The sequence below is a fragment of the Marmota flaviventris genome, chromosome 8 (genome assembly GCF_047511675.1).
Source record: "Marmota flaviventris isolate mMarFla1 chromosome 8, mMarFla1.hap1, whole genome shotgun sequence".
NCBI lineage: Eukaryota > Metazoa > Chordata > Mammalia > Rodentia > Sciuridae > Marmota > Marmota flaviventris.
In genome coordinates, this window is record NC_092505.1 from 77,509,593 (window position 1) to 77,522,430 (window position 12,838).

Below are 12,838 nucleotides of genomic sequence, written 5' to 3' on the forward strand. Positions count from 1 at the left end.
ACTTATTTTTGCCTTATCAGTCTGGCTTAAGTTTATGAATTTTTTTTTTGATCTTTTCAAAAGGCCAACTTTTTGTATTACTAATTTTCTCCATTATTTTTTTCTGTGTCTGTTTTATTTCTTTCTACTCTTCCTTCTGCTTAATTTTGTTTTAATTTGCTTTTCTGACTTTTGTTTCTTGAAATAAAAGATGAATTCATTGATTTGAGACCACTCTCTTGTCAAACCCAAAGCCTCACAAATGCTGGGCAAGTATTGTACAACTAAGTTACACCCCCAGCTCCTGCTCTTCTTTTCTAATATAGAAATTAGTGCTACATATTTCCCACTAGATATTACTCAAGTAGCATCCACCATTTTTTTATATATTTTGTCTTTATTTCATTCTGTTCAAAATGCTAATTGCTCTCTTGATTTTTTTCCTTTGGCCTATTGATAATTTAGAAGTGTGTTGTTAAATTTCCAAATATTTGGAAATATTCCAGAGATCATTCTGTTATTAATTCTAATTTAGTTCCAGTATCGTATGATACCCTGTATTACTTGAATCCTTTTAAATTTGATGAGATCTTTTTTTTATGGCCTAGAACATAGTACATCTTGGTACGTATGCTGTGTGAAAAGAATGTATTTTTTTTTCTTAAATGGAATGCTGAATTAACTTGCCAGGGCTGTCATAACAAACATAGACTTGATGGCTCATGCAATAGAAAGATATTATCTCACACTTCTGGAGGTACGAAGTTTGAGATTGGCAGGTTTGGTTTCTCCTGACTTGCAGATGGCCCCTTCTCCCTGAGACTTTATATGGTCTTTTCTCTGGGTTTATACATCTCTAATATCTCTTTTCTGATAAAGAGAGGATACCAGTCAGATTAGATTAGGACTCAAGCCTTATGACCTCATTCATTTAAGTCCCTACTCGAAATTAGTAACATTGGAACTTAGAACTTGAACAAATGAATTTTAGAGGAATGCAAATTCGGTCCATAGTATGGTATGAATGTCTGTTAGGTCAAGTTGTTTGTACTGTGCAGTTATGCCATGTGATTACTGATTTTCTGTATACTTGCTCTATCATCAAAAAGAGAAGAGTATTGAAATCATGGACTATAATCATGAATTTATTTCTTCTTGTGATTTTATCTAGTTTTGTGCTACGTGTTTTAAATGTGTGTAATGAAGTTCAGACCTAAATTATTTAGGATTATAATAAACTCCTGATTAATTGATTCTTTATCCTTATGAAATTACCTTTTCTGTTTCTGGTGATATTATTGACTCTGAAATCTAATTCGTTGACATATTCAGTCATACTTTCTTTTGACTAGTGTCGTGTATTTTCATCTTTTTATTTTTAACCTATTAGTCTCTTGATGTTTAAAGTGTGTTTTTTATGATTGGGTCTTGCTTTTCTATTTAATCTAACAATCATTTCATTTTATTTGGATTACATAGAACCTTACATTTAATATGATTATTGATATTATTAGGTTTAACCTTTATCTCATTATTTATTTTCTATTCATCCCATCTATCCTTTGCTCCCTCTTGTCCTGTTTTTTAACCTACTTTTAGATTGAGTATTTTATGACTCTGTTTTATCTTTTTGGATGTGTGATAGCTGTCACTCTTTGTTATTTTAGTTGTTGCTTTGGGGTTCACAGTCTACATCTTTAGCTTATCACAATCTATCTTCCACCAAAATAAAAATACATAAATAAATAAATAACTTCACATGTAAGAAACTTACACTCATCCAGCTATTTTTCCTGGCCTTTAGGCTATTATTGTCATATATTATACTTTCACATTATTCTATGTAACTCTTATTCTTTATCAATAAATTATCTTGAAGAGTGATTTAAATAATGAGAAAAGTGTTTTATATATTTATCTATATAGTTACTGTTTCTGTGCTCTTCATCCACTTATGTGGATTCATATTTCCATCTGGTATCATTTTTCATTCCTCCTCAACTTCTTTTAATATGCTTTATAGTATGATTCTGCTGATAATGAATTCTTATAGGTTTTATATTTTTGAAAAATCTTTGCTTTTGTTTTTTAAAGATCTTTTCACAAATTGTTGAATCCCACATGATACATTTTTTTCTTTCCATATTCAAAGACTCTGCTCCGTTGTCTCTCACTTGCATTCCTTCCAATGACAAGTCTACCACAATCTTTATCTTGTCATTCTACACCTATCTTTTCCTCTATCTCCTTTAAATATTCTTCTCTGTTTCACTGGTTTTGAGAAGTTTGATTATGATTGGCAGTTTTCTTCGTGTATAATGCATAATTATTTTATTTGAACTTTTTGGATTTGTGGGTTTAGAATTTATTATATTTGGAATATTTGGGGCCATTATTTCTTAAAATATTTTTTCTGCCCACTTACCCCAGGTATTCCAATTTTATGTACATGAGACACTTGAAGTCATCTACAGTCACTGATGTTGGTTGTTTTTAATTCTTTCTCTCTGTATTTTATTTTGGATAGTTTTATTGTTGTATCTTCAAGTTTACTATCATTTATTTTGTAACATATTATATATTGTTTCTATCTAGTGCAATTTGCATCTTATATTTTGTAGTTTTTTAATCTCTAGAAATTTGACTTGGGTATTTTTTTATATTTCTCATGTCTTAACTTTTTGAACATGTGAATCATAATCATAACTATTTATTGTCCTTATCTGATGATTCTAACTTCTATGCAAGTTCTGGATTGGTTTCAAATTATTGATTTTTTTCTTCTCATTATGGGTAACATTTTCCTGTGAATGTCACCTTATTGGGTGCTGGATATATATATGCATACATCTATGTATAGATGTGCACACTTATATACACACTATATATATTTGCATAGACATTTATGTAGATATGTGTATATATGGAGACAAATATGTAGATATATAGGTATGTTTTATATATATATATATATCTGTGTATATATACAAAGACACACATATGTATGTGTATATATATATATATGTAAGTTGTATATGTGTATATATATATATATATATATATATATATATATATATATATACACACACACACACACAAATTATATAGATATAATTCCTAAAGTACTCTTGAGTCTTGTTTGGGGACATAAATTACTTAGAACTATTGGATCTTTTTGAGTCTAACTTCTCAGATTTATTGGATGACACCAGAATTATGTTCAATGTCAGGCTCATTATTCTCTACTGAGATAAGACTCAATACCCCATAAATAATGAGGTATAAACCAAGTCTATAGAGTCCAAATTAATTATGAATATTAACACAACATAGAACTGTTTAAGTAAATAAATGAGCAAGTTGAACCAACCATAGCACTGCTTTCAAGCATCTGCCCATAATGAAGGGACTCAATGCCCTCCAACAGATAATTATATTATGAGCTCACCTCCATCTCCTTCGTGGGTTTTAAAATTACTAAAATGCCAGAATTTTCTCTTAGGTCCTCATGTGCGTTACATCCCAAAGCCAGACAACAGGCCCTGCTCCATCACCGACTCCGTCAAACGGTTCCCCACAGAGGAAGCCATGGAGGGGAATGCCACCAGCCCACCTCAGAACCCACCCACCAACCTCACTGTGGTCACTGTGGAAGGGTGCCCCTCATTTGTCATCTTGGACTGGGAAAAGCCACTAAATGACACTGTAACTGGTAAGATCATGGCATGAGGACTTGCTACTATAGCGGTGATATGGGTCTTGGAAATCAGGATTTGGTCCTTGTTCCCCCTGGAAGATTTAGCACCTGAGAAACACCAAGAGAAGCATAGAAAACAAGTTTTATTCAAGAGATAGAACAGAGATAGACTTCTCCAGGGAGAAGCTGGGACCCAGAGCTGGTGCCCACGGGAGCAGGTGTGTCTTGCTTTTTTATAGACCTCCCCACCCTCTCTTTCTTTCCTGCATACATGCCCCAAAGCAGGAAAGAGCAGGCATAGGGGGCAATCACTTGTGTTGGAAAGTACAATCCCTCCTCCCATGGGAAGTGTTAATAGCCAGTTGAGTAGGGGAAGTGATCCAGAGGTTAGTTATTAGCAACCTCTAGTTGGTTGGAAACCTCTGTTTCCTTTTCTTTGATAACCAACTATTTGTTCTCTGTCCCTGTCTCAGTAGAAAGCTTTGATAGCACAAGGTCTATGGAGTGGGGTACCCTGGGCCAAGCTGACATGGGAAGGACATCCAAGGTGTAGCAAGTCCTAGCAGAGTTCTGTTGACCTTAAGGCACATTGTCAAAAGTGTCATGGGATAGGAGACATCACCTTTGTCCTTGTAGCGGGCTCCCTGTTAATTTAATAAATTTCTTAAAGCTGTACCCCTTCCATCTCCTCTCAGAATCCTCCTTTCAGACATAACTGGTCTTTCCATTATCAAGAAAATACAGAAGGAGTTTGCCACTGCTCATGATATTTAGTTTTCCTTTTATCAACCCAACTTTTAAATTAGCCTCAGACCGTCTTTAGAGAAAATGCATTTAAAAAATCTATTTCTGGGTGATTTTGTGCTCATCTCAGGAAATTTTGATTCTCCCACTGCTCTCCCACCAAATTCCTCTAAAAATGACTGTTAAAAATAAGAAACCTGGGTCTATTCTTTGAACTGGCTATATGGCAATTTGATTCTTCACAGTGAACAGATAGTCAAACATGAGAAGAAAAAGTAGGTATAAAAGACCAATGGCTTAAATCAGTGGAGAACAAAGCCTGAGTCCATGTGGCAACTGCTGCCCAGTTCCTTCCTGCCAGATACCTGGTGCAGGGAGTAGAAGGGCCAACAGGAGGCTGTCAGCAGGAGAAAGGAGCAGTGCACAGGGTGGGAGATTCAGGATCTGCCAAAATCATTTCCTACTTTGAAAATGTAAGGGGAAAATAACAGCTATTTCTCCATAACCAAAACCATGTGATCTGGGCAACCTCCAGTTTAAGCAGCTTATCTTTGCTTAGCTGGCACTCTCTACCATATTTTGTGCATTCTCATGTGAAGTTAGCCTTTGCTTTGAGGAAGAACCAGTTCCTGCCTATGTTCCTCCCATCTGCCTAGCCCTGCTTGTTCACCTGAGACCATGCCTGCAGGTGCTACCATCCCAATATGTAAAAATCAGTCCCTCAGCACTGAATACCTATAATGGATTAAAACATCTAAAACTCTGTCGTTTTGCTTGCTAATAAGGAGTTCCTGTGAAAGTCTGAGGCTAACTTTCCTTAAAGCCAAATGGTCTCTGAAATTTCATTTGCCCTAAAGATGTAGGATATGAAATTAGAATTATTAAATCTAATTATATAATACATACCTACTTGGATAATATCTGATTTAACTCTTTAAGGCTGTAGGATTTTCTTTTCTGGTTCATCTATAAGAGTATTTTAATTATGTAAATTTATAATTCTAAGAATTATACATAGAATGTATTTATACATCTAATTGACTGCCAAAAGTCCAGGTTCGTATTGAGGAGGAGAACACAGAGTTAACAAGGAATGTCCCAAGCCAAAGATGTTTTTTTAAAGGTGATTACTTTGGTACATAATTAATTAGACTTCATATAAAAGAGTTTCATTACCATTAGATTATTTTGGTTTTCTTTTTTTCTTTTCTTTTTTGGTGACTAAGCAGCACTTGAATCTTTCCAATTGGAATCTTTGAAAATTTCTGTGGCCCTATTTTCAAAACACAACTTAGGGATAAGAATTAATAAAAGCAACAACAATAATAATAAGTACAACCTGTTGAGTAAAATCACTCAAAATACTATTAGACACTTTCCATTTGTTCTGAATATAATCCACATAAGCAGCACCATGAAGTGAGATTATTGACATTCTGCAGATGGGAAGACTGAAATTCAAAGCAAGTGGCTTGGTTTGTCTCTTTCCTTAGGTCATGTGATTCCCTTTTTCTTTCTTTCTTTTTTTTTTTTTAACTTACATTTTAACAGCTGCAAATATCCCTTCTGAGATAAAAATATAAAACAGATTTGAATTGAAGATCTTCTCTCTCCCTCCCTTTCCACACTCTGCTCTAAAATAGCCGATAGGGAGATAAGTTGGGATCAGAAGGGAGTCTGAGCAAGGTGTTGTTCAGTTAACTAGTAGTCGTTAGTCCTTCAGTAGCTGCCCTGCTGTTGTCCAGTTCCAGTGGCCACTGTCTTCAAGTTTAACTTTTGGCTTTCAGAAGAATGGTCATTTAGGAAATGTTCAGCAAAAGCCATCCTCCTTTGGGGGTTTAAAAATAAGCTATTAATAATCCTTTTCAACTAAAATGGGAGATTTTGGGCCTTCCTGGCCTGTTCTGGGTTTGGTTTTATTCCCAGTGTTCATCTTACACCTTTCGTCTGGTACATCAGCAGAAATCCCTGGCCTAACTTGCCAGCTCTTTTGCCGCTTCCCTACCTTATGTGATGCCCTGCTCATGTGTATTTCTTTATATCCATGGAGCTGATCTTGAGTGGGGAGGTGTAGTTTGTTTTATTGCTTGTTTTTCAGTCCTCTCTGTCATCTCATTACATGCATTAAGTTAAATCCCAACTGAGAGCAGGGAAAACCACCTAACAAATATGTAAATTAAAGTCGCTTATTCTGAAAGTCTTTGTTTTTTGATGATCCCTGTAAGTTGATAGAAACATGCCTTTAAGTGAAATTAATGCTTATCTATATGCAGGCTTTAAGGGTATGATTTTTTATTTAATATGAAGAAAATTACCAAGGAAGCATAACTTTTGTAAGGAATAGGTAGAAAATCCTAATTATATAATTCCAAATAATGAACTATAAGAAGGGAGTTTATTATTTAGTTAACCATTATTTGCTGATATGGCTTTAAGCCCAAAGAATTCTTTTTGCAGCAGTATAACATACTCAGTGGCCTAAACCCAACTCTGTTGAAAGCCCCGTAGAGGATGAGCATGGTTTCTATCCAAGCACAGTGCCTGATACAGAGCTTTCCCCAAATTGGGCTTCTTGGAAGTAGCAGACTTTCTGACTTACCTGAAGAATCATGGGCTCTATGACCAAAGAAACCATAAGAGAGTCATCAGTCTTCACCAGTTACCAGACCTTCCTCTGCTCTGCTCAAGGGAAAGCAGAAATAGTCCATAAGCATCTCCCAAAATGCTCCCATTCCATCTGGAAATTGCAACCGAGTAAGATCAATGTGTCTCTAGAAGTACAATCATCTTTATGTGTGTGGCTTTATTGTGCTATTAGCTTCAAGAAGAATTAAATTGCTTGGTATATGAAGGTAAATATCTGAGGTGTTTTTATTTTTGTTCTCACTTTTACAGAATATGAAGTTATATCCAGAGAAAATGGGTCATTCAGTGGGAAGAACAAGTCCATTCAAGTTACAAATCAAACCTTCTCCACAATAGAAAATCTGAAACCAGACACAAGGTAAGCTCCAGTGGTAGTGCAGGTGAGTTCTGAGTTTAGAAATCATAACCACAATAAGACATAAAATGATGTCATTTTCTCCAACCTAAGGGAAGGTCTAACCTACATTTCACTTTAGCTTTTTGAATGAGATATAAATACCTCTAGAGTCATATTTTGAAAATAGGCAAGGTATTGATGGGGGTAGAGGGGCCAACAGGATGGTCTTGTAAGTTACCAGGGCAGCTGGAAGCATAACAAAATAGGAGGAAATTGGTATCAAATGTTGGTATTAAATGCCAAAAATTATACAAGAAGAAATCTGTGGGCCAGAAATTAATTGGGGTGTGCATGGTGTAAAGTAGTTTTGAAACACCAAAGAATTTGGGTCTCATGCTGGAAAAGGGAAGGTAAAGAAGTGGGAATCCTGGGATAAAAATGTAGGTGAAAGTTTTTAATAGTTAATACTTAAAACAGCTTAATACTGGTCTCAGATACAGCGATCCTGGGACTTTCATCAACTGATAAAATGAGAATAGAGTTTTGACAGTGGAATTGCATATTTTTAACATTGTTCTATGATAAAAAAAAAAAAAAACTTTTCTAGTTTGTCCCTTATTGCACATTGGGATTAATCATATTCTGATATCATTTTGTGATTCTTCCTTAAATCTAAAATACCAATATCTTATCAGCTCATTTCATTATGCAAAAAAATAAGGGCCCTGGGGCTGGGGATGTGGCTCAAGTGGTAGCGTGCTTGCCTGGCATGTGTGCGGCCCGGTTCGATCCTCAGCACCACATACAAACAAAGATGTTGTGTCCGCTGAGAACTGAAAAATGAATATTAAAAAAAAATTCTTTCTCTCTCTCTCTTTAAAAAAAAATAAGGGCCTTAGATATTTCTGATAATATAGTAGGAGTTTCAAGAAGGAGTTTCCTTTTTTCCCATTAGTTTCACTTTTTTATACCTCTGTCACCAATTCACTGAATTGAATTGGGTATTGACAGTGACACTCAAAAGAGTCCATTTTTGCTCTTCGGTAGGAAAATTCATTTAATCTTTTTGGGGAAAAGAAACATCTAATTCATCATAGATGATTTTCTGTGTGTAAACTTTAGTTCTATACTGCAAATATAATACTTCTTTCACAAATGTGATTTTTTTTTAAGGTTCTCTATTTTGAGCTGTTACATGGAAACTTTTCTAACTGCTAATTTTCTTAAATGATTTAAATTTGCCAAAATAAGCATACGTTTCAATACAAGACCACTTGATGGTCTTGGTTCTGATTCCTGAGATACTAATAAGAGAGACAGAGTACATGCCTATTTGTACCATAATATATTTTAAGGAAAGAGTAAAAGAGAAAACACATCATTAATTTCATCTTTTTAATAGGTATATTTGTGCTTACAAAATGTGGATGGTGTTTCTCTTCAGTTTCCTGCTTCTTATTCCACTTAATAAAAAGTGATCTGTGTAGTACAATGCATTCATTGAAAGTCATCCAGTTTCTAAATGTGCATTGTGTTCCTTTTCTGAATCAGGCTGTCCTCACAACTTCTCCCAGCATACCAAAATGTAGAAGTTATTCCAGTGACATTTTAAAGCCAATTTGTTTGTAAAAGGTTTGCCATTCCATCCGGCTAACATTTATTAAGTGCCAGTGATGTGCTCAGCACTATGCCTGGTGTTGTGGCTACATACATGAAGAAACAGGGTGCCTACCCTTGAGCTTAAGGTAATCCAAAAGGCAGCTAATGACCAAATTTTCTCCACAGAGTGGCAAGAGTCCTGATAGAAGTATGCCCCAAATGCTATGGGAGCCCAGAGTCAATGGCATGCCACTAAGTCTGGGGAAATTAGAAAGTTTTTCCCACAAAATGTGACAGCTGAGCTGAGGCTTGAAGGATGAGTAGAAAAAAGCTAACCAGATGTGATTGTGGTAGGAGACAAAATGTCAGAATATTATGCGTCTATACAGGAACAATCTAAAAGACAGCTGTTAAAAATTTCCTAATTAATAACTGGAAAACAGTAGCTTCTGAAAGAATTTCTATAGCTGAATTCCACTACTAGAAGATACATGTGAATCATTTATTTTAGCAGCATTTTCCACCACTTGGCCTGACAAGAAAATGTGACATCTGAAAACAGAGGATAGTTACTGGCTAATTGTTACACATCAACGTGGGTGTAGAGCTTGGAGTCAGAACATTTAACCCAGGATGGTAAGGCAGAGATTAAAGATGTATAGACTGGTTATAGTCAGAAATTTGAAATGGTCACACACTATCCGAGAAACAAAATGACAATGAACTGTCCTCCCTTTTCCTTCTCATGGCGAAAGTCAACCTGCCTGTTTTTAATCATTTAGACAGGTTTATATCTATTCAGAAAAAGCTCCAAAAATTTTCTCACAGTAGGGGGCCAGCAGCTGTTTTGCTGCTAGGAGAGTTCCACTCCATATCTGGCATTAGATGTTCCTGTCTGCAGAGAGTAAAGCCACGTGGCCACCCTGGGACACATGGGTGCAGCTCCAAAGGCAACCTAGGGTCTCCCCAGCCTGGCCTGTGCCTGCCTGCAGCTGCAGGGAGCTGTGGTCACATTGTGCACAGGAAAGAGGAGACATAATGTTCAGTGAGGCAAAGGAGATTAGCTAACACAGACAAACTCCAGTCTCTCTCCTTAGAGGATCCATCTCTCATTCCTAAAATAAAATGTTGAGATGTTGGTATCCAACTAAATCCACCTAACCCATTCCCTAACATTTACTTTCCATTTATTCTGTCTTCATTAAACCTCTCCTTCCTTACAGTCATCCAAGAACACCAATCCTCTCTCTTTAGGCAATGTGTGGCTCTTGTTGGACTAGGAGAAAAATATTAGGAGGAGTCCCTCCTCTCTGGAACAACCCACATTGTCTGCAGGACCACTGATTATTTTCAGTTCTGTGAACAGAGGAACTGATAAAGTATATTTGAAACAAGAAGTCTTGCACCCATTCTTACAGGGTCTGAAGGTATGAATTAGCTGATCTCTAAATTCTCTTATGTCTGATAATCCTGTGATAACCAAAGCCATGCATGAAGTCAGTGAGAAAACTGGGACTGAAAATAAAACTAAAACCTGGATCAGTTTCATGACATAATAATTCCAGTAAATCACTTTTCTTTGACTATCATCAGTCTGCAGTGTTTTCAGATGAACTGGTTTTAGCACACATTTTGATAATATGCATGGATGGGCCAGGTCCTTCCTGATGAACTGCTTGCCAGTATGGATGGTTACACAATCATTGCATGCTTAAAAAAAAAAAAAAAAAAAGGTCCTTTAATCCACTCTTCTGCTCTAACAAGTCCACTTCTCCTCTCACTTTACTGAAAATCTGAAGAATTTGTTGTGTGTGTGCCAGACTTAAATGTGATCCAACAACTTCCTATAGAACATGTACTCTGGTAATTAGGATAAATCAAATTCACTTAATCTGCTCAAGTACTTTAATCGACCTCTGTTGGCTCCAGAGGATTTTGGAGACCAGTCCCTAAGACTAAAACGTACTGAAGTGGCAGCAATGATTGTTTGGGACTCTTGTTTATGTTGTTTGATTTAATAAATGTTGGTACTGAGGGTAAGCTGGAAGAGAGGCAGCCTCTCCTTATAAACCGTAAATCTGGCTGAATGAAACAGACATGAGGAATAGCCATTATACCCTTTTCATAATGTTTTTATAAAATTCTGGTCTTCAAATTTTCAGTATTTTCAATATCTCTTCTCAAAGGCTTTGTAGAAAAAAGTAAAACAAGTGGCCAAAACATCAGATATTTTATTTAGTTTTATTATAGGCATGGGCAGCAGAAAAGCCTTCCTTGTTAAAGAACAAAGAAGTTGAGTTGATTGCTCATTTTGCTCATTTTAGCCACTTTTATCAGGCCAAAGACCAATTCTCTAAGGGCATGGAACTCTACTAGTCTATAAAGACAGCAATTCTTCCTCTTATATCACCCTATATACTTTTATTACATTTTCTTTGAATTCCTTGGTATCTGGGCAGGGGCTGAGAGGACATCATGGCAGCACTACAGAATGAGAATTGGAATTTCCAACTCTGAAATTCCTCAGAAACGGAGGACCCAAGAAACATCCCTGAGGGTATAACGGGCAGCTACTTCATGATTTCCCATGATTGCCAATTCCCTGATCTCCTTCTGTACTGGATTTATTTTATTTTATTTTTGAAACAGGGTCTCATTACATTCCCCGGGCTGACCTCACATTCACAATCCTCTGCCTCAGCCTTGAATAGCTGCTATTACAGGTGTGCACCACCATGCGCAGCTCTTACTCTGTTTTGTGCTGTGTCTGAGGATAATATTATCCTCAGAAGTAGTATTATCCAGCCCTGCCCAGTTGCTTCTTACCTATATGCCCATATCTGCACAATGGCTTTGCATGTGGCAGGTCTCCAGAAATGCTTACAACAGTCCTACAATGTCCCTGGAGACAAACTCATATCAGCTGGTTGACTGTATTTCCTTATTCCCTTGAGTGGCCCTTTCTCTTTTTTTCCCCCCTCCCTATTCCCCTTTGCCATTTCTCTCACTGTGATGGAAACTCCTAAATGAGGTAAAAATATTTTGAGACTGTCCTGGGGTAAAATCGGCTTGTCAAACAATTACAGGGTGGCCTTTCCATATAAACATTAGTTTACTTGAGATTATGGGGGTTTTGTTAAAATAACTTTTTAAGCAAATAGGGAGTATGTAAATAAAAAGTTCATCAAACAATGAAAACTATAATTCAGCTCTATATTTTGGGCAAGAATAGAACGGAAAGGTAATAGAGAAGGAAAGGGAAAAGAAAATGACAGAAGTGTCTACTCCAGCTAGATCCTTGAGGCTTTACCCTCATTCTGCTGTTCAAGATGTTTGCCTGAGGCTAGATGCTAAAGGGTAGACATTCCTGTCTCTGACAATTTAGTTTGTGAACCCACTAATCATATTTTTTAAAATCATAGATTTTCACTCATCAATGAATTGTCATATATTTATTTATTTGTTTGTTTGTTTGTTTGTTTATTTATTTGAGATGGGGTCTTACTAAGTTGCTTAGGGCCTCACTAAATTGCTGAGGCCAACCTTGAACTTGTGATGGATCCTCCTGCCTCAGCCTCCCGAGTTGTTAGGATTAGAGGTATGCAGCACCATGCCTGGTATATTTTTAAAAACTTATGATTTTTCATAGTTGCTTTCAAAATTGTTGGTGTCCAACTCTACCCTCTGTCCCTTTTAGGATAATGCTTCAGAGCTTTCTAGACTCTTCAATGAAATCTAACTTTTCTCTTGGAGTTATTTGATAGTAGGCAGATTTATCCACTAAGGGTCATGGACCCCTATAGTTAAAGGAACTATGTTGACATCAAAGAATTCTA

General features: G+C 36.3%; 1 protein-coding gene across 6 annotated transcripts in view; it reads left to right on the top strand.

Moving 5' to 3' along the window:
• Nucleotides 1-12,838, top strand: part of Abi3bp (ABI family member 3 binding protein) — a 242,906-nt gene that overhangs the window by 218,570 nt on the left and 11,498 nt on the right. For all 6 annotated transcript variants that reach the window (XM_071615402.1, XM_071615403.1, XM_071615405.1 and 3 more), the window contains 2 exons: nt 3,482-3,691; nt 7,316-7,424. In XM_071615402.1, coding sequence (XP_071471503.1) covers nt 3,482-3,691; nt 7,316-7,424 — 319 coding nt within the window. The remainder of the gene's footprint in view (nt 1-3,481; nt 3,692-7,315; nt 7,425-12,838) is intronic.